General features: G+C 47.0%; 1 protein-coding gene across 2 annotated transcripts in view; it reads right to left on the reverse strand.

The window, feature by feature from the left end:
• The window catches only part of LOC147108835 (protein phosphatase 1 regulatory inhibitor subunit 16B-like), a 155,084-nt gene that overhangs the window by 15,303 nt on the left and 113,390 nt on the right, over positions 1–26,391 (reverse strand). For both annotated transcript variants that reach the window (XM_086005727.1, XM_086005726.1), the window contains exons 4-8: positions 24,896–25,041; positions 24,090–24,193; positions 6,139–6,263; positions 3,982–4,107; positions 318–393 (exon numbers count right to left, since the gene is read on the reverse strand). In XM_086005727.1, coding sequence (XP_085861853.1) covers positions 318–393; positions 3,982–4,107; positions 6,139–6,263; positions 24,090–24,193; positions 24,896–25,041 — 577 coding nt within the window. The remainder of the gene's footprint in view (positions 1–317; positions 394–3,981; positions 4,108–6,138; positions 6,264–24,089; positions 24,194–24,895; positions 25,042–26,391) is intronic.

The following is a 26,391-nucleotide window of genomic DNA, read 5'->3' on the forward strand; positions in this document are numbered from 1 at the left end:
AAAGCTGAAGTATCTAAAACAAGGAGGGCAGAAAAGACCCAAAAATGTAACAGAGAAGTTATTGATATTTTCAAAGAATTGTCAACAGAAGGGATTGATTGCTATGATTAATCAACAACTCCATTCTCAGTGTATCATGCGACTACCAGGTTTGGTGAGAAGGTGAACTAGATGGATCCTGATCTTTTTTCGTCGAGCAAGTCCTTCATTCCTATGGAAACATGAGAGTTCAAGCTATGGTCCCTCTCCCTGCCCCAGCCTTAACCTGCTCCTTGTTGGGCAAGGCAAATGGCGGCAACCTTACATCTGTGACTAACCAATTGGCGTTTCTTTCAGGTGCGTCTTGGCGTTGAGACTCGCGCCGTGCGCTGTCAGCAGTTCTGCGATTTGCATCTATGAAGAAAAGGAAACAAAATGTTTGCGTTTTGACAGTAGGATAACAAAGAAAGGCCATCCTTCCTCCATCTCAACTCTTCAAAACAGAACTGTTCAGCTACCTTTCCGGATGGCGTGAAAAGGCATGAGGTTTTCTCTCTCCTTAGGCATTGCCACACTTATCACATTTTGACTGTTCTGTTAATAGTTATAAATCACAGCCACTATAAAAGGAGCCCATTTTAGGCTCTCCTTGTATTGTGTTCCTCAAGACAGACATAAGTGCAGTGGCTGGACAGAAATCACTGGCACAGACATCCTCTCCTTTAACCCCAGTAAAAAAAAAAGGAAAATCAATGAGCGTGAATGAAAAATGATTTGGTTTGTTTGAATTTTATACTCAAGTTCTGTTATCAAGAATTTATTTTTATTTGACATGTAAGTGAATATGACTAATTGAGCATCAGTCATGGCTCAGTTGGTAGCACACTCGCCTCAGAGTCAGAAGGTTGTGGGTTCATAGTCCCACTCCAGAGACTTGAGCACAAAAATCTAGGCTGACACTCCAGTGCAGTGCTGAGGGAGTGCTGCACTGTTGGAGGCGCCGTCTTTCAGATGAGACATTAAAACCGAGGCCCCGTCTGCCCCTCTCAGGTGGATGTAAAAGATCCCGTGGCCACTATTTCAAAGAGCAGAGGATTTATCCCTTATGTCCTGGCCTGGCCAATATTTATCCCTCAATCAACATCACTAAAACAGATTATCTGGTCATTATCACATTGCTGTTTGAGGGATCTTGCTGTGCGCAAATTGGCTGCTGCGTTTCCTACATTCCAACAGTGACTACACTTCAAAAGTATTTAATTGGCTGTAAAGCGCTTTGGGATGTCGTGAAGGGCGCTCTAAGACTTTCTTTTTCTTTAACTGATTACTTTTATCTGTCAAAAAGGCACAAATGAACACTTGTCTTTTCCAAATTCACAAAGGCGACGAGATCAATTATGGTGCTGGGGGGAATCCAATGCCTGCTTGCTCTTTATCAGTGCCAACATATGTTCCAGGAAATCTGTCCTTGCTGGGTTTTACCAGAGGAGGGAGTCCCTACACATTACACACAAAGCAGTATTACGGCAGGTTTGAAATCAGACACAAACCACAGCAACAGCCTCTTCCTGATGTGTAACACTGTAATTAGTATTACAGCATAAGAGTATAGCTCTGCAAATGTCTGCATTGTATCATTAGCACTTTAAACTGTAACCAGAACGTATTTTATTTAAATATTCATTCTTTTGGTTGTGGGCGTTGCTGGCCAGCATTTATTGCCCATCCCTAGTTGCTCTTGAGAAGGTGGTTGTGAGCCGCCTTCTTGAACCGCTGCAGTCTGCGTGGTGAAGATGCTCCCACAATGCTTAGGTAGGGAGTTCCAGGATTTTGACCCAGCGACAATGAAGGAACGGCCGCTATATCTCCAAGTCGAGATGGTATGTGTTCTCATGCATCCACTGCCCTTGTCCTAATAAGTGGTGTAGGTCGCAGGTTTTGGAGGTGCTGTTGAAGAAGCCTTGGTGAGTTGTTGCAGTGCATCCTGTAGCTGGTACACACTGCAGACACGTTACGCACCAGTGGTGGAGGGAGTGGATGTTTAAGGTGGTGGATGGGCTGCCGATACAACAGACATGCAACATCTCTCAATGAAGCTTTATTAATAATATTGCTAATGAGAGGAGTCTTAGTAACTCGCGAGCACTTGGCTTTACCAAGAAACCATGAGTTACAGTTCCCAGGATTGCCCGTCACTCAGACTCGGTGACCCAGTTTGGGAAAATTACAGTGCTGCCCATCATCCAGATTCACTGCCTCAGAGGACATGCAGGTAGGAAACTAGTGGTTGACCATCTAACAGTGCTATGCTACACATGCTCAGTAACGGGCTGCCTTTTGCCACCTTCTGCCCAGATCAGGAACTCAGTGCATCAGAATCTCAGCCTCCTATATGTGTCCTGCCACTCCAAAGCTCAATATACCATGCTGCCACTGTCCTAGGACAAACCCGACTGGCATCATTCTCACCGTAAGAGACATACGAATTAGGAGCAGGAGTAGGCCACTCGGCCCCTCGAGTCTGCTCCGCCATTCAATAAGATCATGGCTGATCCGATTACTCCACCTTCCCGCCTACCCCCGATAACCTTTCACCACCCCCCCCTTGCTTATCAAGAATCTATCCACCTCTGCCGTAAAAATATTCAAAGACCTCTGTTTCCACTGCCCTCTGAGGAAGAGTTCCAAAGACTCACGACCCTCTGTGAGAAAAAATTTCTCCTCATCTCTGTCTTAAATGGGCGACCCCTTATTTTTAAACAGTGACCCCTAGTTCTAGATTCTCCCACAAGAGGAAACATCCTCTCCACATCCACCCTGTCCAGACCCCTCAGGATCTTATATGTTTCAATCAAGTCACCTCTTACTCTTCTAAACTCCAGCGGATACAAGCCTAGCCTGTCCAACCTTTCCTCATAAGACAACCCGCCCATTCCAGGTATTAGTCTCGTAAACCTTCTCTGGACTGCTTCCAACGCATTTACATCCTTCCTTAAATAAGGAGACCAATACTGTACACAGTACTCCAGGTGTGGTCTCACCAATGCCCTGTGGAATTGCACTGTGACAAACTACATCTTATTCACTTTCACTGGTCTCCTGATCCAAGTGTGGCGCTTAAAGGGGTGTGTTCTCACTGAATGCAGCTGAACACATAGTAAAGACGTTTGCTGAGTAGAACTCATTGAAAGTTATTCAAAACTAGGCCCCTGCTGATTAGTTTTATATATATATTATATTATATATTATATTATATATAAATACTGTGATGATTGTACAACAAACTGCATATGATGATATGCTGCCACTGTATTTGGGGAAACTAACCTATTTTTTTCCAGCTGTTCTGGCATAACTAGGTTAGTTCTTTAATTAAGTTGCAAAATTCTCTAGTTATTTGGAGCATTAATCGTCCAGGGATACAATTAAAGGCCTCTTGGTTTGAAGTGTTTCTGACTGAAGGTGGCACAGAAGTATTTAGAATATATTAGTAAGTCTGAGTCAGAAGATTGTGGGTTCAAGTTCCACGCCAGAGATTTGAGCACAAAATCTAGGCCGACACTCCCAGTGCAGTGCTGAGGGAGTGCTGCACTGTCGGAGGTGCCGTCTTTCGGCTGTGACGTTAAACCGAGGCCCCGTCTGCCCCTCTCAGGTGGACGTAAAAGATCCCATGGCCACTATTTCGAAGAAGAGCTGGGGAGTTCTCCCCGGTGTCCTGGCCAATATTTATCCCTCAACCAACATCACTTAAACAGATTATCCCGTCATTATCGCATTGCTGTTTGTGGGAGCTTGCTATGCGCAAATTGACTGCTGCATTTCCTACATTAGAACAGTGACTTACACTTCAAAAAGTACTTCATTGTCTGTAAAGCGCTTTGGGACATCATGGGGTCGTGAAAGGCGCTGTATAAATGCAAGTCTTTCTTTTCTCTTCTTTATAAGCAATGCGCCTGTGCACACACAATGTACTGGTGTCTCAAGCTGTAGAGTGACACTGACCTGCCCCCAGCAGGCGGCTGCATGCAGCGGTTCCCAGCCGTCATGGTCCTTCGTGTTTACCATGGCCCCGTGTTCGAGCAGCAACTCAGCAACTGTGCAGTAACCGTTGGCGGCGACTACATGTAGCTGAGGGAGAGACACACAAGATAACCTTACACAAACTGGTCAGTGACCTACAAATCAACAACAGGATGACAATTAATATCAACTGCAGTTTCTCAAGAGAAGTCTCACCACACGATCTCCCCACGGAAAGAAAATACCCAACAGTAGGGGAGTTGTGTATGCGAATGAGAGGGCTTGCATGCCTTGGGATGTTTTACTATGTTAAAGGCGCTATATAAGAAAATAAGAACATAAGAAATAGGAGCAGGAGTCGGCCATTCGGCCCCTCAAGCCTGCTCCGCCATTCAATGAGATCGTGGCTGATCATCGACCTCAACTCCACTTTCCCGCCCTATCCCCATATCCCTTGATTCCCTTAGTGCCCAAAAATATATCGATCTCAGCCTTGAATATACTCAACGACTGAGCATCCACAGCCCTCTGGGGCTCCCCCTCTCTCTGACCCCATTTCCCTCCCCCTGACCCCCATTCCCCCTCTCTCTCTCTCTCTGATCCTATTAATGCAAGCTTTTGTTGTGCGACTCTACATGTGGTATTAAGTCACCAACAGAGTCGAACCACGGGACAAAACGTGCACTTAAGACAAATTGATAAGCACTGGGATTTATTATATTGAAGCATGCTCTGTGCTTTGCTGTCCTCATAGCTGTTGAAGCCTCATGTTTTCAAGATGTTTCAATCCGTGTCTGCACTGAGCTAACCTTCATGACTGAAGGCTGCTTTAAAGCACGTACTTCATTTGCAGAAGGGCTTTGAAAAACAGAAAGTCGGCTGCAGGCACCAGTATCTTTAACAGCGCTGATCTAAAGGTAACATCCGCGATCTTCTCAACCCCGACAACACAGAACACCTGCAAATCTCAGTCCCCAACACCACTGAACTAGAATCATCTCCAATCAGTTACCCTCTGAACAACAGCCAACCAGAGCCAAACAGAGGGGAGAGCTTTAAAAACATGCATATGGGGGCTGAGGCATAGGCCGAGTGTAAGCTAGTTAACATTCTGAATGATTATTTGCTCCTGGTATTCACAAGGGAGAACATGAGCAACATGTCCTCCCTAAGTAGCAATGTCAGATAATTAATCTCAGAATTAATATCAACTGAAGTATCTAAAGAATCAATGTCAGATACTTAAAAAGTCAATGTCAGATAATTAATCTCAGAAATAATGTTGGATATGAAAACAATGTACAGGAAACTCTTTTTTATCCAGCACCGACGGGACCGGCGTGGTGCCGGTTTATCAAAAAGTCCGGATTACAGAGAGGTCTAGTAAAAGGTATGAGAGCTCCGTACACAGCAACAAATTCAGGCTTCCCTGTTGCTTAGCAACAGGCGCAGGAACCCCGGCCACAGACCAAGCGTGCCTGTTGCTTAGCAACAAGTGCAGGAACCCCGGTTACACAGCCACAGATCCAGGAACGGCCACTAATATGAAGTAAAACTTACCTGAACCTACTTCTGAATTTTGCCGGTTAACAGAGATTTCCGGTTATTTAGGTGCCGGTAAATCGAGAGTTTCCTGTAAGTTGTTAATGGGCTCAAATCAAACACATACCCCTGGGATAGATGGTATTTATTCCAGAGAGGCGAGGGAGGAGATATATATGAAAGAAGGCTAATGTGGTGAACATTTTCCAAAAACAATGACAAAACAGATCCAGGCAACCACAAACCCTTTACCCTGATTTCAATATCAAGCAAAATAATGGAACTGAATATCAGGTTGCGTCTTCAAGGTCAGGGTACCTTCTCCAATCTAGGCCAACCTCCCTTAACAGCACATCATGTTGACAATGCTTGCGTTAGGTTTACGGATTGAGGATGAGATAAGGCCATCAGGCTCAGGCGTGCTTGCCCCCATCTTTGGCTGCTTTCATTCCCCTAATTGTAAGGATAAAATGAACTCCACACAATGCTGCGGTGAGCTTCACCTTAACCGGTACATTTGTAAAACGCTGCGTTCTGATTCACCCAAATAGCAGGGCAGGTCTTGAAGTAGACCCGGATCGTGACAACCCTACTTACCAAGGTGGCTCCCTGCGCGTCTCTTGCATTCAGATCAGTGCCGGCCTGAACTGCCTCTCTGATGTCTACGGTCATTTGCTGCTCTGTCGCTGTGCGGGTTTGGTCAATTTTCTCCTGCGTGATCCCTGAGCAAGAATTGAAGAGGAGAGCTTGTTAAATCCCACCATAAATCTCAGCAGCCTGTCATGCTTCTATCACGCACAAACCACAAATAGACTTACAGGAAATTTGTTAACATTATGGATGCATTTTTTTTAATTTTTTTTTTTTAAGGCCATGCTGGAAATCGGTAAGGAGATGTTCTTTATGCACATCCAGGAAATGAAAACATTGGAAGAAGAATGTTTAGAAGCTGACGAAAGCTACGCTGGAGCTGTTAATAACTGATGGCCATCTTGTTTGAAATTATGGTTCTTATAAACTAGCTAAGGTTTGATTCTAGACTGGGAGTTGTGGTGTTCCCCATAGCACATTAACAGGAAAACTATTTTGCCTTTGTGGTGTAATTATGGTTGGCCATCTGTTGGTTGTAGCCGAAAGTAGTATGACAGAGGGACATTAAAAAAAAGCAGTGAGCATTGCCAAGTCAGGATATGTCTGTTACTGTTTAAGCCATTCTGCACCAATTGGTTATTAATTTGTGGCAAACACAGTATAAATATTTTCCTTCGTGTTGTCTAATTTCTAAGTCTGGCACATGAACTTTGTGAAAACAAAGTGGTTTCCGTGGAATTGGTAGTCAACTTGGTAAATGTCAATCTATCCCTTGCCTCCACCCCTAGATTCCAACAGTCAGAATTCACCCAAGAGCTGGACAGCACTGAGGGTCACCAATTGAGTTGGATAAACTGCTGGAGGTTTCTTCACATGACCTTGCACCTCCAACCATCCTGCCTTGCCAGTCAAACAGCCCTTTCTTCCATCTCCAATATTTTTATAACTAATAAATAAGTGTTCAAAGAAAATTTAAAAAAAACCCCACCATTTTATTTTTTATTGACCCTATGATTTTTCTCCCGGGTGTTGCTCACAGCAGTGTCCTGGAGATTAATCTTTAATTCCTGGAGACACCAGGGCAATCCTGGAGGGTTGGTGACCCGAATAGCACTAACTGGCCTTATACCAGTAATTCTGAGTAATGTTGAGGATTAGTCTTTAATAAAACACCAATTTCCAGTAACTAACGATCGCAGAGCAAGAGCCCAGGGGAAACCCAGTTAGGTGCAAATCAAAGACAGCATTGCAACGGAGCCATTGAACCAATTAAAAATGTCCCTGCATTTTACTCAACTAAATCAAAAAGGTACAACATCCCCATTATACACAGTATAAAAACAAGAGTGAGGGGGTCGGTTGGTGCTGTGGGTTAGCGCACTGTTCTTTTCCAACTGGGTTCAATTCCGGGCTAGACTCATGGGATGAAAGTGGCCTGTGTTTGATCGCTATGTGAAATGAGTTTGGGTGATCTCATTCCAGATCCTGGTGGGTAAGGGCCCACAGTAAAAACAGTCCCTTATTCAGCACTAATTGGCAAGCTTATTCAGAAAGGCCACAGAATGGCTGGTGGGGGAAATGGAAAAACTGTCGTACTGATGCGGTAGGATATGCTATTCTGGGGTTAGGCCTGGGATATGTTGTCGGGAGCAGAGTAGAGGGAGTTTTATTCTGCATCTGATTGTGTTACACTTAACCTCAGAGTGTGCTTGACGCTGATACTGAGCGCCTGAAATGGAAAGTGCTCCATTCCCCAATGTTAGCATCCTTCACCTTGACGAACTCAAAAATTCACCAAACAAAACTAAAAATTAGATGGAGAGCCTGACACATAATAAACTCAGTCAACAAGCCCCTCGTACAGATGGTTAGGAGACCGGTTGAATTCACAGGCTCGGCAAATGGAACATTTATAGCGACTGTAACCTTCAACAGCCAAGACACATGTTTCCTGTTTGGTCTGATAAAGCAGTTAGGAAGCCACAGGCGATGTACATGAATGAATTGTAGGGCGACAATGTGGCTGCTTCGCCAAGGCCCCAAAGCCCCCTGAAATCCGACTATTATCAGCTCATCAACTGGCCTCATGGTGTTAGCTGTGGCTCAGTAGGTAGCACCCTCGCCTCCGAGTCAAAAGGTTGTGGGTTCATCGTCCCACTCCAGAGACTCGAGCACAAAAATCTAGGCTGGCACCGAGAGGGTGCTGCACTGTCAGAGGTGCCGTCTTTCGGATGAGAGGTTAAACCGAGGCCCTGTCTGCCCGGTCAGGTGGATCTAAAAGATCCCATGGCACGATTTTGATGATGAGCAGGGGAGTTCTCCCCGGTGTCCCGAACAATATCTATCCCTCAATCAACATCACTAAAAACAGATTATCGGGTCATTATCACATTGCTGTTTGTGGGAGCTTGCTGTGCGTAAATTGGCTGCCGCGTTTCCTACATTACAACAGTGGCTACACGTCAAACGGTTTTAATTGGCCGTAAAGCACTTTGGGATGTTCTGAAGTCATGAAAGGCGCTACATAAATGCAAGTTCTTTCTTTCTCTGTAATCAGGAAATCCTGTTTCATCAGAACCTCAGCTCCAGCAGGGAAACTGAAGGGATATGGAGCAGTGCGCATTCTCATGCTCGCCAGGCCATTTTGTTTCTCCTATTAAGCAAAAGGTTAGGCGCACCAGAAAGGGGAGCAACCGATCGGCTGCTACATGTACAAACTTCAAATTAATAATTATTAATAAAATGTCACAGACAAAATTATTTTCCAAATGCAATGACCATGATTGAGGCAACGAGACCGATATTCTGCACCAGCAACAGTCCTACAAAGAATAATGAGATAAATGAGCAGTTAATCTGTTGTTTTTTTTTAATGTATGATGATTGAGGGAAGAACATTGGCCAGGCCAGAATTTCCTGCTCTTCAACTAGCGAATGGGGATCGTTAACACCCACCAGTACAAACGGACACCAGTTTAATATCTCACCAGTAAGATGACAAAACAAACCGCGCCAGTCCCTCCGTAAACCTAGATTACCAGCCCCGACCCAGGTTATGTGGTTTGAGCCCACAACCTTCTGACCCAGAGGTGAGAGTGCTCCAAAATGACACACAGCCGTTGTCCAACAGTTCAGTTGTGTACATCGATCATGCTTTCTTATGTAAAAGCAAAATACTGCGGATGCTGGAAATCTGAAACAAAAACAGAAAATGCTGGAAATACTCAGCAGGTCAGGTAGCATCCCTGGAGAGAGAGAAACAGAGTTAACGTTTCAGGTCGATGACCCTTCGTCAGAACTGGAAAAAGCTGGAGATGGAACAGGTTTTTAAGCAAGTGTAGGGGCAGGGAAAGGGGGGAGGGGAGGAAAGAACAAAAGGGAAGGTCTGTGATAGGGTGGAAGGCAGGAGAGGATTAAGAGACAAAAGGGATGATGGTGCCTTTTTACCTCCACCCTTCCCACTGTCCAGGGCCCCAAACGCCCCTTCCAGGTGAACCAGCGATTTACTTGTACTTCTTGCAATTTAGCATACTGTATTCACTGCTCACGATGTGGTCTCCTCTGCATTGGGGTGACCAAACGCAGATTGGGTGATCGCTTTGCGGAACACCACCGTTCAGTCCGTAAGGGGGACCCCGAGCTTCCAGTCGCCTGTCACTTTAATTCTCCGCTCCACTCCCACTCTGACCTCACTGTCCTCGGCCTCTTGCACTGTTCCAATGAAGCTCAACGTAAGCTCGAGGAACAGCACCTCATCTTTCGATTAGGCACTTTACAGCCTTCTGGACTCAACATCGAGTTCAACAATTTCAGACTGAATTTGGATGATCAGCCATGATCGCATTGAATGGCGGAGCAGGCTCGAGGGGCCGAATGGCCTACTCCTGCTCCTATCTTCTATGTGTCTATGTATTCAGACTATAACCTCTGCCCCATCTTGTTTTTCCATTTTTTTCCTCTCACATGGCAGCTGTCATCGCCATTCACACTTCATCTGCAGCCATCTTTTGTTTCTTAACTTGTCCCATTACCATCTCCTTTTGCCTTGCACCATCATCCCTTTTGTCTCTTAATCTCTCCTGCCTTCCACCCTATCACAGACCTTCCCTTTTGTTCTTTCCTCTCCTCCCCCCTTTCCCTGCCCCTGCACTTGCTTAAAAACCTGCTCCATCTCCAGCTTTTTCCAGTTCTGACGAAGAGTCATCGACCTGAAACGTTAATTCTGTTTCTCTCTCCATAGATGCTGCCTGACCTGCTGAGTATTTCCAGCATTTTCTGTTTTTGTTTCATGCTTTCTCATGTCCTTGGTATAGTTGAAAACTGCTTTATCAGACCAAACAGGTCACGTAAGTCTTGGCGGGTGGTTTTCACAGTTGCAGTGAAGGTTCCATTTGCCGAACATGTGAACTGATGCGTGATGTATTATTATTAATTTACATACCAGCTGATCAGTTACTATCCTTTTGCTTAAAACAAACGCTAAAATGGCGTAACATATCAAATAACGTATCAACACACCGCTGAACTGCACTAAAATATCAGAACAGCACTGCTTTGAGAATGATGTGGGACAGTAACGAGTTTAATCTCACAATCCTATATATGTATATTATTAATTGTGCCGTCCCAAACCTCCAACACAGCAAAACCGCTTTAATAAATGCTTTTTTTTTTTATAAACAGTTCAGCAAAACATAATTGCAATATTTGGGTAATTATTGCACAGGAACTCGCACTGAAAGATCTCCCTCGTCATCCTTCCATTCTCATGAGAGCCCAAATCAGTCGGCCATGTAGCAAAAGATCTGAAGCCAAAAGCACATAGGTTTTGGTTATTTATTTATGAACCGCAGCCACTGCCCCACATCACCAGCCATCTGCTGCTATTTTCTAGAGAGCTCCAGCTCACAATATCTTTTTTATTCCGCCACCAGAGACAACGTGTCAGTTTCTCTTTTCCACAGGGGATTCTTGGTGAAGTGGCATCAACTGGGGAACGGCTTATATCCCAGACCCTGTGCGGTGTAACTTTCCACAATGTCTTAAACCAAGTCGATATTTATTATTTTGGGGCAAGTCAAACATTTATGGGAAATTACAGCACAGTGCAATTAAAATAAAACTATAAAAGTACCAGGGAGGTTTCTCTGTGAATTTTGTGATTATACACAATGACGGAACTAATGTTCCAGTCTGGTTTGTAGATACACTGCAGTTTACTTTTTAGAATATGTGAAGAGCTGCTGTAGAAGGGACCATGGAGAAAGACCCTGTATATATTCATTTGCTGTTTAAAAATGTTATGCTACTCGGAAATTCTCCATAGCATTGCCCACAGTTAGTTGATGAATATAGGCTACTTTATATGGCTGCATATAGTGCTAGAATGGAGATGATTGGGTAATTCGTCCCTCAGTCACGCCTGGAAACCACACTGCTGTAAATGACTGGGATTGACTTTACACACATAATTTGCATTACGTAACTATCCTGTACTCATTGCATTTTGCTGGAGAAATAATCCTGCTTTTATCGGGAGACTTTGCTGTAGTTTCGGTCATGAGTTCTGTTTACTGTAAGACCCGCCCCGCCCCACCTCATTGGCTGACACAGTGGTGTCAACACCCACTCAGTTCTTATACAAGATGATGGTGGAGCTGGGAGAGAATTTAAGGACAGTTGGTGTGGTAAACCACTGTTTGTATTCCACTGTGTACATGCCTGGACATGCCTCGGCTGACTCCTCCCACAAGTCCTAGTATAAAGGTGACTGCTCCCCAGCCCTTTGTATTTCTGGACCGGTCGACCACTCGAGGCAGACCTTCATTCTTTTGTTAATAAAAGCCTTTAGTTACTCTCTTAACTCTCAGTCTTTTATGAGTAATTGATAGCGCATCAATTTTATTAACAACATTTTTATAATGGAGAAGATCCTCACACCAGCATGCCTGGACTTAGATCATCGGGAGGCGGACTCATCCACCAAGTTTACTCACTGGCTTAAGTGTTTCGAAAAATTCCTGACCGCCTCCGCAGCAATCAAATCAGACGAGGACAAACTGGATGTCCTGACCTCCAAAGTGAACCACCGAGTGTACTCGGTCATCCAAGACGCGACCTCGTACGCGGACGCTATCAAGCTCCTCAAGGACCAGTACACGCGCCCAGTGAACGAAGTGTACGCCAGGCACCTTCTGGGGAGTCGTAAACAACAACCTGGGGAATCGACCGTGGAATACCTTCAGGCACTGTCTGTGCTTGGCCGGGCCTGTGGTTGTAAGGATGTAAAGGCCGCCGTGTACACAGAGGAACTTATCCGGGACGCTTTTGTAGCGGGCCACAGATCCAATTACACCCGACAGCGACTGTTGGAGCAGAGTGACCTCGACCTCAACAAGGCCTCCGAACTCGCACTATCATTGGATGCAGCCTACCGGGGCATGGATGCCTACTCCTCTGCACCGTGGACGCTGCGGGGAATGACAGCCTGGGACACGGTAGGACCGCCTCATAGCGCCGTGCCACCCCAGCCACACCCCAGCAACGGCCCAACTACCGCAGCAGTGTCCCAAGGCCAGACAGCAGTGCCCCAAGGCCAGAAATGCTACTTCTGTGGCCAGGCAAAACACCCCAGAGCGCGCTGCCCGGCGAAAAACGCGATCTGCTCGGGCTGCGGGAAGAAGGGACACTACGCTAGCGTCTGCAGGGCCAAAGCCACCCCGAACCCCAGCAGCACCGCGTGTGGGCCATGCGGGCCGCCATCTTGGGCCTCCCCGGCCATGTGCGAACCACCGGTACAGCAGCCATTTTGGACGCCTCCAGCCACATGGGGATCATGGACGCCGCCATCTTGGACGACAGCCGGAACGCAGCAGGCCCCCAACACCGCCTCATCTGATACCCACAGCGACACACCGACCCCTACGCTGGCATCCGTTACACTGGACCAAGCGAGACCGCACCAGCTGGCCAGTTCCACAATGGACATTAAGGTAAATGGTCACAATACAATCTGCCTTTTTGACTCTGGGAGCACAGAGAGCTTCATCCACCCCGACACGGTGCAGCGTTGCTCTCTCCCAGTCCTGCCTGCACACCAGCGGATTTCTATGGCCTCCGAGTCCCAGTCGGTGGACATCGGCGGCTACTGCGTGCTGACACTCGTAGTAGACGGGACTGTGTACGATCATTTTAAACTTCTGGTCCTGCCCGACCTCTGCGCTGCCGTCCTGCTGGGGTTAGATTTTCAGTGCCACCTTAAAAGTGTTACGATGGCGTACGGTGGACCCCTACCCCCACTCACAGTCCGCAGCCAGCAGCTTCCAAATTGCCCGCCGCACACCAGGTGCAACCTCTCCACACTCAGAGTTACCCCCCCCCCACTGTTTGCTAACCTCACTCCCGACTGTAAGCCCATCGCCACAAAGAGCAGGCGATACAGTGCCGGGGACAGGGTTTTCATTAAAACCGAAGTGGAGCGGCTCCTGAAGGAAGGGATTATTGAGGGCAGCACCAGCCCCTGGCGAGCCCAGGTTGTGGTCGTTAAGACCGGCGAGAAGCAGCGCCTGGTCATCGACTACAGCCAGACAATAAATCGCTACATCCTGCTGGACGCCTACCCACTCCCCCGCATAGCTGATATGGTCAACCAGATCGCGCAGTACCGCGTCTTCTCGACCATTGACCTGAAATCAGCGTACCACCAGCTCCCTATCCGCCCTGAGGACTGCCAGTATACTGCCTTTGAGGCAAACGGCCGCCTCTACCACTTCCTTAGGGTTCCCTTTGGCGTCACCAACGGGGTCTCCGTCTTCCAAAGGGAGATGGACCGGATGGTAGATCAAAATGCGTTGCAGGCCACTTTCCCATATCTGGACAATGTGACCATCTGCGGCCGTGACTTGCAGGACCATGACGCAAACCTCGAAAAATTCCTCCGCACCGCCCAACTCCTGAACCTGACATATAACAAGGAGAAGTGCATATTCCGCACAAACCGCCTCGCCATCCTTGGCTGTGTTGTGGAACACGGAGTCATCGGCCCCGACCCCGACCGGATGCGTCCCCTTATGGAACTCCCACTGCCCCACTGCCTCAAGGCCCTGAAGAGGTGCCTAGGGTTTTTCTCCTATTACGCCCAGTGGGTCCCCTACTATGCGGACAAGGTCCATCCGCTGATCAAGTCCACCTCTTTTCCCTTGACGGCAGAGGCCCGCTTAGCCTTCCACCGTATCAAGGAGGACATTGCCAAAGCCACCATGCACGCAGTGGACGAATCCATCCCCTTCCAGGTGGAAAGCGACGCGTCCGACTTTGCCCTGGCCGCTACCCTCAATCAGGCGGGGAGACCCGTGGCCTTCTTTTCACGAACCCTCCAAGGCCCGGAGACCAGACACTCCGCTGTTGAGAAGGAGTACCAGGCGATTGTGGAGGCTGTGCGTCATTGGAGGCACTACCTGGCCGGAAAACGATTTACCCTGCTCACTGACCAGTGTTCAGTTGCTTTCATGTTTAACAACAAGCAGAGGGGCAAAATTAAAAATGACAAGATCTTGAGGTGGAGAATCGAACTTTCCACCTACAATTACGAGATCTTGTACCGGCCCGGGAAGCTCAATGAACCCCCGGATGCGCTATCGCGTGGCACCTGCGCCAGCGCGCAGATCGATAGACTGCGGGCCCTCCACAATGACCTCTGCCACCCGGGGGTCACCAGGTTCTTCCACTTCATCAAGGCCCGCAACCTGCCTTACTCTATTGAGGAGGTCAGGACCATGACCAGGAACTGCCAAGTCTGTGCTGAGTGCAAACCGCACTTTTATAGACCAGACAGGGCCCACCTGATAAAAGCCACTCGCCCCTTCGAGCGCCTGAGCGTTGATTTTAAAGGGCCTCTCCCCTCCTCCGACCGCAATGTGTACTTCCTCAATATTATTGATGAGTACTCCCGTTTCCCGTTCGCCATCCCCTGCCCGGACATGACCAGTGCCACGGTCATTAAATGTCTGAACGACCTCTTCACCCTGTTCGGTTTCCCCAGCTATATCCATAGCGACCGGGGCTCATCGTTTATGAGCGACGAACTCCGTCAGTACCTGCTAACTAGGGGTATTGCCACAAGCAGGACCACCAGTTACAACCCCCGGGGGAACGGACAGGTGGAAAGAGAAAATGCGACAGTTTGGAAGGCCGCCCTGCTAGCCTTAAAGTCTAGGGGCCTTCCAACCTCCCGCTGGCAGGATGTGCTCCCTGATGCGCTCCACTCTATTCGGTCACTGCTCTGCACTGCCACTAACGCCACCCTCCATGAGAAAATGTTTGTCTTCCCAAGGAAGTCCACATCGGGGACATCGCTACCGCCATGGCTGACGTCCCCAGGGCCGGTCCTACTGAGAAGACACGTGAGGACCCATAAAACGGACCCCCTGGTCGAGAGGGTCGACCTCCTCCACGCCAACCCCCAGTATGCTTACATTGCATACCCGGACGGGCGGGAGGACACAGTCTCCATAAGAGACCTTGCACCCTCGGGGGCCGCAGTAACCCACTACTCACTACCACCACCCCCCACGATCCGATATCCAGCCCCAGCAGACGGCAGGCCTGGGCCCCGCGACCCGCTCGACATCTACGAGGACGACACGCCTGTGCCACAGCCCACGCAGGACTCGACGCCGGAAGCTCCACTACCCCTGCCGTCGCCACGCCGATCACAGCGGCAGACAAGACCTCCGGAGAGACTCCAATACACTAACTTTTAATACACTTCACCCCGCCGGACTCAATTTTAAACAAGGGGTGAATGTGGTAAACCACTGTTTGTATTCCACTGTGTACATGCCTGGACATGCCTCGGCTGACTCCTCCCACAAGTCCTAGTATAAAGGTGACTGCTCCCCAGCCCTTTGTATTTCTGGACCGGTCGACCACTCGAGGCAGACCTTCATTCTTTTGTTAATAAAAGCCTTTAGTTACTCTCTTAACTCTCAGTCTTTTATGAGTAATTGATAGCGCATCAGTTGGTGACTACGACAGAGAACTGTTTACATGAAGAATTTCCAATCTAAGGGGTGAATTTCTGGCGGGAGGGGGGCGGGGGGTACTGTCGCTCATCCACCATAACTTTGGCGGAAGAGCCACGGAAACCCTGGAAAATCAGTGTAAATGCCATTTTTCCCGGGTTTCTGCAGCTCTTCCACTGCAGTTATGGTGGATGAGTGCGAGAACATCCGCCGCCTCGCACCCTCACAGGCATTCACTCCCTAAATGTTTATATAGGAAGTTGCAATGTTAAAACATTGACTTAAAAGCATGACCAAAAATGGTGAAAACAGGAAGTTGGCCAGGGACTGTGTGACTGCAAATGATTTTTTAATAATATATAAGGATAGTTGTTAAATGCAGAAAATTGAAAATAAAAACCTAATGGGCTGTCAAAATGTATTTGAATTTTAAATTCTGTGCTCGACCTGAAGGATGCTAGCACTTGACTATGGAATACTTTCCCAATGCCAGCATCACACAAACTCCTAGGTAATAGCACAGCCAGCTGCACAGTAAAGTTCATGGAACCCTCAGGCGAATATTTTTTTACACCAGAAGTCCTTGCGGCCTCTCTGATCAAGGTTGGAAATTAAATGCTAATTAGTGCCAAATTAAGGGCAGATTGTGCTGTGTCAAAAGAAAGACTTGCATTACTACAACGCCTTTCTCGACCACCGGACGTTCCAAAGCGCTTTACAGCCAATGAAGTACTTTTGAAGTGTAGTCACTGTTGTAATGTAGGAAACACAGCAAATAATTTGCGCACAGCAAGCTCCCACAAACAGCAATATGATAATAACCAGATAATGTGCTTTAGTGATGTTGATTGAGGGATTACTATTGGCTATGACACCAGGGATAACTCCCCTGCTCTTCTTCGAATAGTGCCATGGGATCTTTTACGTCCACCTGAGAGAATCAGACGGGGCCTCGGTTTAACGTCTCATCCGAAAGACGGCACCTCCGATAGTGCAGCACTCCCTCAGTACTGCACTGGGAGTGTGAGCCTAGATTTTTGTGCTCAAGTCTCTGTAGTGGGATTTAAACCCACAACCTTCTGACTGAGAGGCAAGAGTGCTGCCAACTGAGCCACAGCTGGCACTGTCCCCGAGCCCACTATAGGGCTGGGTTAAGACTGCTCAAACTCATTTCACCTCGCATCCTTACAGTCAGCAGAGAGGAGAGCTTTATTCTGTGTCATCAGCCAGGCTTGGGATTCAATGCCCCAAGTGGGAAAGGAACCTGGTGCATCACCCAGTCCCCGGTGATTTGTTTCTTTATCACCTATCATTATAAAACCCCATTTAATGCAGCTGATAAATGCCGTTATTGTATATTCATCTATGTTAATGTACCGCAATCTCCTGCACTCTGGAGGAAATGACTCGATAGAAGTATTGTATTGGAATGACCTGGATACTGGAATAGAGTAGAATTTCTAAATTTGCCGATGACTTCAAACTTGGGGGGGGGGGGGGGTGGCAAACAGTGAGGATGATACCAATCGACTGCAACAGGACATAGAAAGGCTAGCAGAATGGGCAGACAAGTGGCAGATGGAATTTAACAGAGAAGTGTGAGGTGATGCATTTTGGCAGAAGGAACAGGGAGAGGCAATATACACTTAATGGCACAGTTTTAAAGAGTGTGCAGGGACAGAGGGACCTGGGAGTTAATGTGCATAGGTCCCTGAAGGTGGCAGGACATATTGAGAGAGTGGTTAGCAAAGCATATGGGATCTTGGGCTTCATAAATAGGAGGTATTGAGTTCAAAAGTAGAGAAATTATGCTGAACCTTTATAAAGCGCTGGTTAGGCCACAACTGGAGTATTGCGTCCAGTTCTGGTCACCACACTTTAGGAAGGATGTGAAGGCCCTTGAGAGGGTGCAGAGGAGATTCACCAGAATGGTTCTGGGGATGGAGGATCTTAGCTACAACGACAGGTTGGAGAAGCTGGATTTGTTTTCATTAGAGCAAAGGAGGTTGAGGAGTGATTTGATAAAGGTGTACAAGAATGTGACGATTTGGATAGGCTAGATGGGGAAAGGCTGTTCCCACTAGTTGATGGTACAAGGACTAGGGGACACAGAGTTAAGGTTTTGGGCAAGAGATACAGGAGGGATGTGAGGAAAAACTTATTTACCGCAGCGAGTGGTGAGGACCTGGAACTCGCTGCCGACGGAAGCGGACAAACTCAATGTTTTCAAGGGGAGACTGGATAGGCACTTGAGGGAAATAAACTTGCGGGGCTACGGGGATAGAGTGAGGGAATGGGACTGACTGGATTGCTTTACAGAGAGCCGGCGCGGACTCGATGGGCCGAATGGCCTCTTTCTGTGCCGTTATGACTCAATGGGGGCTAAATTCGGTTGATTTGCGCCTCCCGTTAGCGCCCTTTTACCCCTATGGCTCTAAGTAAAGGCGACACTTCAGTCCTGACAAGCATTCATTTAAACATTAAGAACAAGGAAATCTCAGATCTGCTGGAGTCAAGTTGGTGCATTTGTGTATAATCTACATTACAACAGTGACTACGCTTCAAAAGTATGTCATTGGCTGTAAAGCACTTTGGGAAATCCCGAGGTTGTGAAAGGCGCTATATAAATGTAAGTACTTGCTTTCTTTAAATACGCACACATACATCATTTGTGGGCGTACAAAACATCCAAAAATATTTTGCTATTCATTTGCGTAAGCTGGGCTAAGTAGCTTAGTTAATGTTACAAACCTAGTATCTATTTTAATAGCTCTCTCAGTGCTAGTCTTTGTTTCTTTCCCCTTGTGACGCATTGGCACGGTTAATATAAAACAGTCAGCTTTGGAAGGAACTGATTGCCGGGGAGGGGAGATTCCTGTTACTGACAGTTGACAGCCGGGCCTCTTGCAGGCAAACTCTGACAGAATCCTAAAGAATATCAATTTTAAATCGTCGGGGGGAATAAAAATTTAAAGTCCCTCCATGCCAAGTTATTAAAACATGGGGCGATTGGCAGAAGGACCCAAACTGTCTGAATTTAATCTCCATTAAAGGAGATTTTCAAGATGGTGCACTAAATTTTGCTGAATGAGGTCAAACCCACTGTCAATAAAGAAGTGAGAGGTACTGGAGAAGCTATAAATTATAAATCTGGCCTGCCCAACCTTTCCTGAGAAAAGGAATTGCTGGAATGTTTACCATTACATTCCTCCAGCTGCGCAATCCTTTTCTAAAAATATTTAAAAATATCTTGTGGGGTTTTTTTGGATTGCAAAAGCCACAATGACTAGATGGTTAACTCTTAAAACAAAGGTGCATTTCATTGCTGTCTACTTTCCCAACTGCCTCTGCTTTTCTACTTGCTTTGTGTCAGCTGTGGCTCAGTTGGTAGCGCCCTCGCCTCTGAGTCAGAGGGTCGTGGGTTCAAGTCCCACTCCAAGGACTTGAGGCACATAAATCTAGGCTGACACTCCCAGTGCAGTGCTGAGGGAGTGCTGCACTGTCGGAGGTGCCGTCTTTCGGATGAGACATTAAACCGAGGCCCCGTCTGCACTCTCAGGTGGACGTAAAAGATCCCATGGCACTATTTCGAAGAAGAGCAGTGGGAATTATCCCCGGTGTCCTGGCCAATATTTATCCCTCATCCAACATAACAAAAACAGATTATCTGGTCATTATCACATTGCTGTTTGTGGGACCTTGCTGTGCGCAAATTGGCTGCCGCGTTTCCCACATTACAACAGTGACTCCACTTCAAAATTGGCTGTAAGATGGAGAGTAGTTGACTCAGAGACTAGGGTCTTGAATTTAAATAAAGGAAACTACGATGGTATGAGGCGCGAGTTGGCTAGGGTGGATTGGGGAACATTACTTAAAAGGGTTGACGGTGGATAGGCAATGGCAAACATTTAAAGATCGCATGGATGAACTACAGAATTTGTTCAACCCTGTCTGGCATAAAAATAAAACAAAAAAGGTGGCACAACCGTGGCTAACAAGGGAAATTAGGGATAGCATAAGATCCAAGGAGAGGACATATAAATTGGCCAGAAAAAGCAGCAAACCTGAGGATTGGGAGCAGTTTAGGATTCAGCAAAGGAGGACAAAAGGATTAATTAAGAGGGGAAAATAGAGTATGAGAGTAAGCTTGCTGGGAACATAAAAACTGACTGTAAAAGCTTCTACAGATATGTGAAGAGAAAAAGATTGGTGAAGTCAAGCATAGAATCAGGGGAATTTATAATGGGGAACAAGGAAATGGCTGACCAATTAAATACATACTTTGGTTCTGTCTTCACAAAGGAGGACACAAATAACCTCCCAGAGATGTCGGGGAACATAGGGTCTAATGAGAGGGAGGAACTGAATGAAATCAGTATTTGTAGGGAAATGGTGTTAGGGAAATTGACGGGATTGAAGGCCAATAAATCCCCAGGGCCTGATAATCTACATCCTAGGGTACTTAAGGAAGTGGCTTGAGAAATAGTAGATGCATTGCTGGTCATCTTCCAAAATTCTATAGACTCTGGCACAGTTCCCATGGATTGGAGGGTAGCTAATGTAACCCCACTATTTAAAAAAGCTGGTAGAGGGAAAACAGAGAATTATAGACCGGTAAGCCTGACATCAGTAGTGGGGAAAATGCTAGAGTCCATTATAAAAGATGTAATAGCAGAGCCCTTGGAAAACAGTGACAGGATCGGACAAAGTCAACATGGATTTACAAAAGGTAAATCGTGCTTGACTAATCTACTGGAATTTTTTGTGGATGTAACTGGTAGAATAGATAAGGGAGAACCAGTGGATGTGGTGTATTTGGACTTTCAGAAGGCTTTCGATAAGGTCCCGCATAAGAGATTAGCATGTAAAGTTAAAGCACATGGGATTGGGGGTAAGGTACTGACTTGGATAGAGAACTGGTTGGCAGACAGGAAGCAAAGAGTTGGAATAAACGGGTCTTTCTCCGAGTGGCAGGCAGTGACTAGTGGGGTACCGCAAGGATCGGTGCTAGGACCCCAGCTATTCACAATATATATTAATGATCTAGACGAGGGAACTAGATGTAATATCTCCAAGTTTGCAGACAATACAAAGCTGGGTGGGCGTGTGTACTGTGAGGAGGATGCTGAGAAACTCCAGTATGATTTGGACAGGTTGGGTGATTGGGCATATGCATGGCAGATGCAGTATAATGTGGATAAATGCGAGGTTATCCACTTTGGTGGCAAAAACAGGAAGGCAGATTATTATCTGAACGGCAATAGATTGGGAGAAGGGGAAGTGCAATGAGACCTGGGTGTCCTTGTGCACCAGTCGCTGAAAGTAAGCATGCAGGTGCAGCAGGCGGTTAAGAAGGCAAATGGTATGTTGGCCTTCATAGCGAGAGGATTCGAGTACAGGAGCAAGGATGTCCTGCTGCAGTTGTACAGGGCCTTGGTGAGACCACACCTTGAGTATTGTGTGCAGTTTTGGTCGCCTTATCTGAGGAAGGATGTTCTTGCCATGGAGGGAGTGCAGCGAAGATTCACCAGACTGATACCTGGGATGGCAGGAATAACGTATGAGGAAAGATTGGGTCAATTGGGCTTATATTCACTGGAGTTTAGAAGATTGAAACTTATAAAATTCTAACAGGACTAGACAGACTAGATGCAGGATGTTCCTGATGGCAGGGGAGTCCAGAACCAGAGGTCACAGTCTAAAGATAAGGGGTAAGCCATTTAGGACAGAGATGAGGAGGAATTTCTTCACCCAGAGAGTGGTGAACCTGTGGAATTCTCTACCACAGAAGGCAGTAGAGACCAATTCATTAAATGTATTCAAGAAGGAGTTAGATATATTTCTTAAGGCTAAAGGGATCAAGGGATATGGGGAGAAGGCAGGGACAGGGTGCTGAGTTTGGATGATCAGCCATGATCTCATTGAATGGCGGAGCAGGCTCGAGGGGCCGAATGGCCTACTCCTGCTCCTATCTTCTATGTTTCTGTTTCTATGTAAAGCGTTTGAGACGGGCGGTGGTCGTGAAAGGCGCTGTATAAATGCAAGTCTTTCTTTCTTTTTCTTTCCCTGGCCTCCTCTTCATTCCTCCTCTCGCCTCCTCCGTTTCCCTTGCCTTCCTCACTCCCCCCCCCCGACTTTATTTTATTCATTCACGGGATATGAGCTTCGCTGGCAAGGCCAGCAGTTATTGCCCATCGCGAACTGCCCTTGAGAAGGTGGTGGTGAGCCGCCTCCTTGAGCCGCTGCAGTCCGTGTGGTGAAGGTGCTCCCACAGTGCTGTTAGGGAGGGAGTTCCAGGATTTTGATCCAGCGACGATGAAGGAATTACCAATATATGGCCAAGTCAGGATGGTGTGTGATTTGGAGGAGATCTTGGAGGCGGTGGTGTTCCCATGCGCCTGTTGGCCTTGTCCGCCATAAGAAAATACAAAGTTAGAACACAAAACTACACATTCACCAACAGGACGGAGTAGAGCAGCTGAGGATTCTTTTTGTGGCTCGCTTGGTTTGTGTAAGGCTGGGAAGTGGGTGCGGGCGTGGAGAAATCAGCTCAAGAGGTGTGCAGCTTTATTAATTTAATAATTCCAGGCACAACCTCTCCCTCCTCCCCCCACGTCCAGAATATCTAAAGAGTGTCTAAGGCTCGAAGCTGCAGAGTCTCTTCCCCTGCACAGGTTTAATCAGCGAATGGATATTTTTTTTCCCCCCCCAATCTGTCTTGCGTGAACCGCACAGTAAAAGCGAACCAGAGACGAGACGCTTAAAAACTGACCTGCCGAGAATTGGACGTTAGACCACACTTGGACCACTGAGCAAAGTTCTGGTCTCAATATTATAAAAAGGATATACAGGAAACTTTGTGCTATCCAGCACCAACGGGACCGAGCTGTTGTCGTTCCCTCAAAACTGCCGGACAAACCAGCGTTAATGTTGAAGCATACGGAGCTTTTCAGCTCCGTATCTGGCAACAAACACTGTTGTTTAGCAACAGCTTCTAAAGTCAGCCCGTACCTTGGAAGCGTCTCTGTTGCTTAGCAACAGCTTCAGAGAGACTTTGCAGAGCCTGACTGTTGAAAAAAAAAGCCACGAGAAGAAAAAAAACCTAACAAAACAGCTCCTGATTTTTGCCGGTGGCTCAAGCTTGCCGGACATTTAACCTCCGGATAACACAAAGTTTCCTGTAGAGGCAAAAAAAGATTTACAAGGTTGAGACCAGAACCGAGAGTTATACCTATCAGGAAAGATTGAACAGGCTGGGTCTCTTTACTCTAGAAACAAGAAGGCTGAGGGGTGACCTGATAGAGGCCTTTAAGATTATGAAAGGGTTTGATCGGGTAGACGTAGAGAAGATGTTTCCACTTGTGGGCGAGACCGGAACTAGGGGCCATAAATATAAATCCAATCAGGAATTCAGGAGAAACTTCTTTACCCAGAGAGTGGTGAGAATGTGGAACTCGCTTCCACAAGGAGTGGTTGAGGCGAATAGTACAGATACATTTAAGGGGAAGCTAGATAAGCGCATGAGGGAGAAGGGAACAGAAGGATATGCTGATAGGGTTTGATGACGAGGGGTGGGAGGAGGCTCGTGTGGAGCATAAACACCGGCACTGACCAATTAGGTCGAATGGCCTGTTTCTGTGGTGTACGTTCTGACGTAAGAAAACTACTAGGTACTTGGTCTAAGCGTTAAACAAAGCTTTAATCAATTGTTTTACAACATGGAGGTCTAGTTGTGTCCTTCACTAGTTCCTGTTAAGAATGTCCTGCGCAAGCTGGGCCCGTGCCCGAGTATTTATACTCTCCCTGGACAGCGCCACCCGTAGGCCGCTCAGTATTATTTCATAAGTCTTTCTTTCATGAATGACTGATTCACGTCACATTCTATGTAATCATGGCAGACATAGCCACCTGTTAAATTATCCTTGTGTGTCTTACCTTGGTTAACCATTGCTGTCTCGATGAGCTCCAGCGTCCGATCATCATCGCACAGATCATAGGGCATGTTCCCATCTGCATTGACTGCCAACAGGTCTGCTCCCCTGCATTGAGAGGAGGGACAGTGAGCTACCGTGGACTGTGGGATCAAGTTACACTTTTACTTGCAAAGACGCACCAGTCTTAATCACTTTCAAAAACTTTAATAAAAAAACAACAACCTGTCCCTTTGGACAAAGGGTCTCACCCGACAACATTAATCTGCTTTCCCCTGCGGGAGCTGGCAAGCCTGCTGCCTGCTTCCCGCATTCTCTTGTTTTACTTCAGCATTTGCAGTCTTCCTCATCTCATCAAACCCGACGTACAAGTCGTACTTTCATAGCTGTTTTTAAGTACCTTGAACATAGGAGAGCCACTCAATACAGCGCAGTGGCTTGCTCTATTCTGTTAATCAAATCAGTGACTATAAAGGTAACGTGATTTATAGACAAGTATAATTTATTTATGTGGACCGAAAACAAGGTCCAATTCTTTGGAGCGAGTATTTATATAATTAATAGAGCAATGAAGGAAAGGGGGAGGGGGGTCCCACCCAAGGTGGTGGGTTAGCAGTAAGTATTGTAGTCAGGGCGCACTATTAATGACAGGAATCCAGCCTTCAGGGAGCTTCCGACTATGCTTATAATGAGATGAATTCTACACCTGATAGTCAGCTCAAAAAGAATTAATCAGGCTAAAATGTGGATTTAAGTGAGATTTGAGGTTTATATTTTTCCCCTTCCGGAGTCGAGGTAAACGGGACTGACCGCTCTATGAGGATTTTCACGAGGTTGGTGTGTCGACACGTGGCCGCCGCGTGTAAGGGAGTCCACAGCTCGTTGTCTGTTGCATCCACGTCGGTCCCATGGTCCAAAAGCAGCCGCACCATCTCTTCAAAGTTATCGATACAAGACTGGAAGGGAATCGCAAAGCGTTAAAGGGACCTCCGAGACCAGCACAAGAATGAAAATGCTTCCTTATGCCACATTACTGCCCTACAACACATTTGTTCTCAGAGTGTGGGCAATGCTGGCAAGGCTGCACTTATTAGGCACATCTAGCAGCGGCGGGCGTTCTTATGCTGAAGCTATTCTTTGTTTCTATTTAAAACAACTTGCTAAGCACTTCAGAGGGCCTTGAGAGTCAACCACATAAGTGTCGAATTTCCAAGCCCCGAGGAGGCGGGTTTGGAGGCGGGAGTGGTGGGAAAATTGCAGAATTGGGGGCCAGGAACCTATCCCACCCCCAACCTGCCTCCGTGCCAATGTCCCAGGAGGCGGGTACCCGACCTGTGCTGGGAGCCGCATCCCCGAGGCGGGAAGGGGATTAGTGCCAATTAGCTGCCTGTTAACAGGTAGTTAACAGGCAGTTTTTTGCCTAATCCCTATTTTTAGCCCTGAAGTGTGGGCTGTCCGATGGCTCTGAACCACGCCAAGTTAGCGAGGCGGACCGTCGGTCTGCAGGGGTTGGAGGGGTCGAGATGTCCATTGTGCAGGTGAGTGATGGGTGCATGTGTGCAGAGGTAAGTGTAAAGTGTTTTAATGAGTTTTACTTACCTTTACTTTCTCCTGCAGGCTTCCTTCCTTCAGTACTCAGGAGTCCCTCAGTTCACCGGCACAGAAAGCAGAATGGCCGCTGAACTGTCAAAAGCTGCAGCCTCTGCTTTCTGGTCTGGAGAGATCTCTAACTGAGTCTGAGTAGAAGGACTCAAGTTAGAAGACAGATTGTCAGTGTTTGACAGCTTCACAGAGCTGTCAAATGCTGAATTTTCATCTGTCAAAAGCTCTTGACAGATGAAATGTCAATCGCTGACGTCACCAGTAACCGGGTGTCCCTTAATTGGCCTGCTGAGCCCGCTGGGCGGGCTTAACAAGGTCAATCAAGGGAAAATAGCGTGGGTTGGCCACAAGTCGATGGAGGTGGGACTACAACCCAAAAAGTGGGAGTCCCGCCTCCAAAAGCTCCCCATTGACAAAATCGAGCCCATAGTGTGGGACTGGAGTCACGTGCAGACCAGACCAGGTAGGGATGGCAGATTCCCTTCTCTGAAGGACATCAGTGAACCAGTTGGGTTTTTATGACAATCCATGAGCACCATTTTTCCGGTGCCAACCCGATAATTACCAGGTTTATTGAATTTCATTTCACAATTTACCAAGGTGGGATCTGAACTCACAACCTCTGGTTGCTAGTCCAGGAACATAAACACTCCATCACCACTTGGTAATCTCAGAATCGCGCAGTACATATCCAGGCACGCACG

This window comes from Somniosus microcephalus, chromosome 13 (assembly GCF_052327205.1).
Source record: "Somniosus microcephalus isolate GS21.2 chromosome 13, FLI_Smic_1.0, whole genome shotgun sequence".
Taxonomy (NCBI): Eukaryota; Metazoa; Chordata; class Chondrichthyes; order Squaliformes; family Somniosidae; genus Somniosus; species Somniosus microcephalus.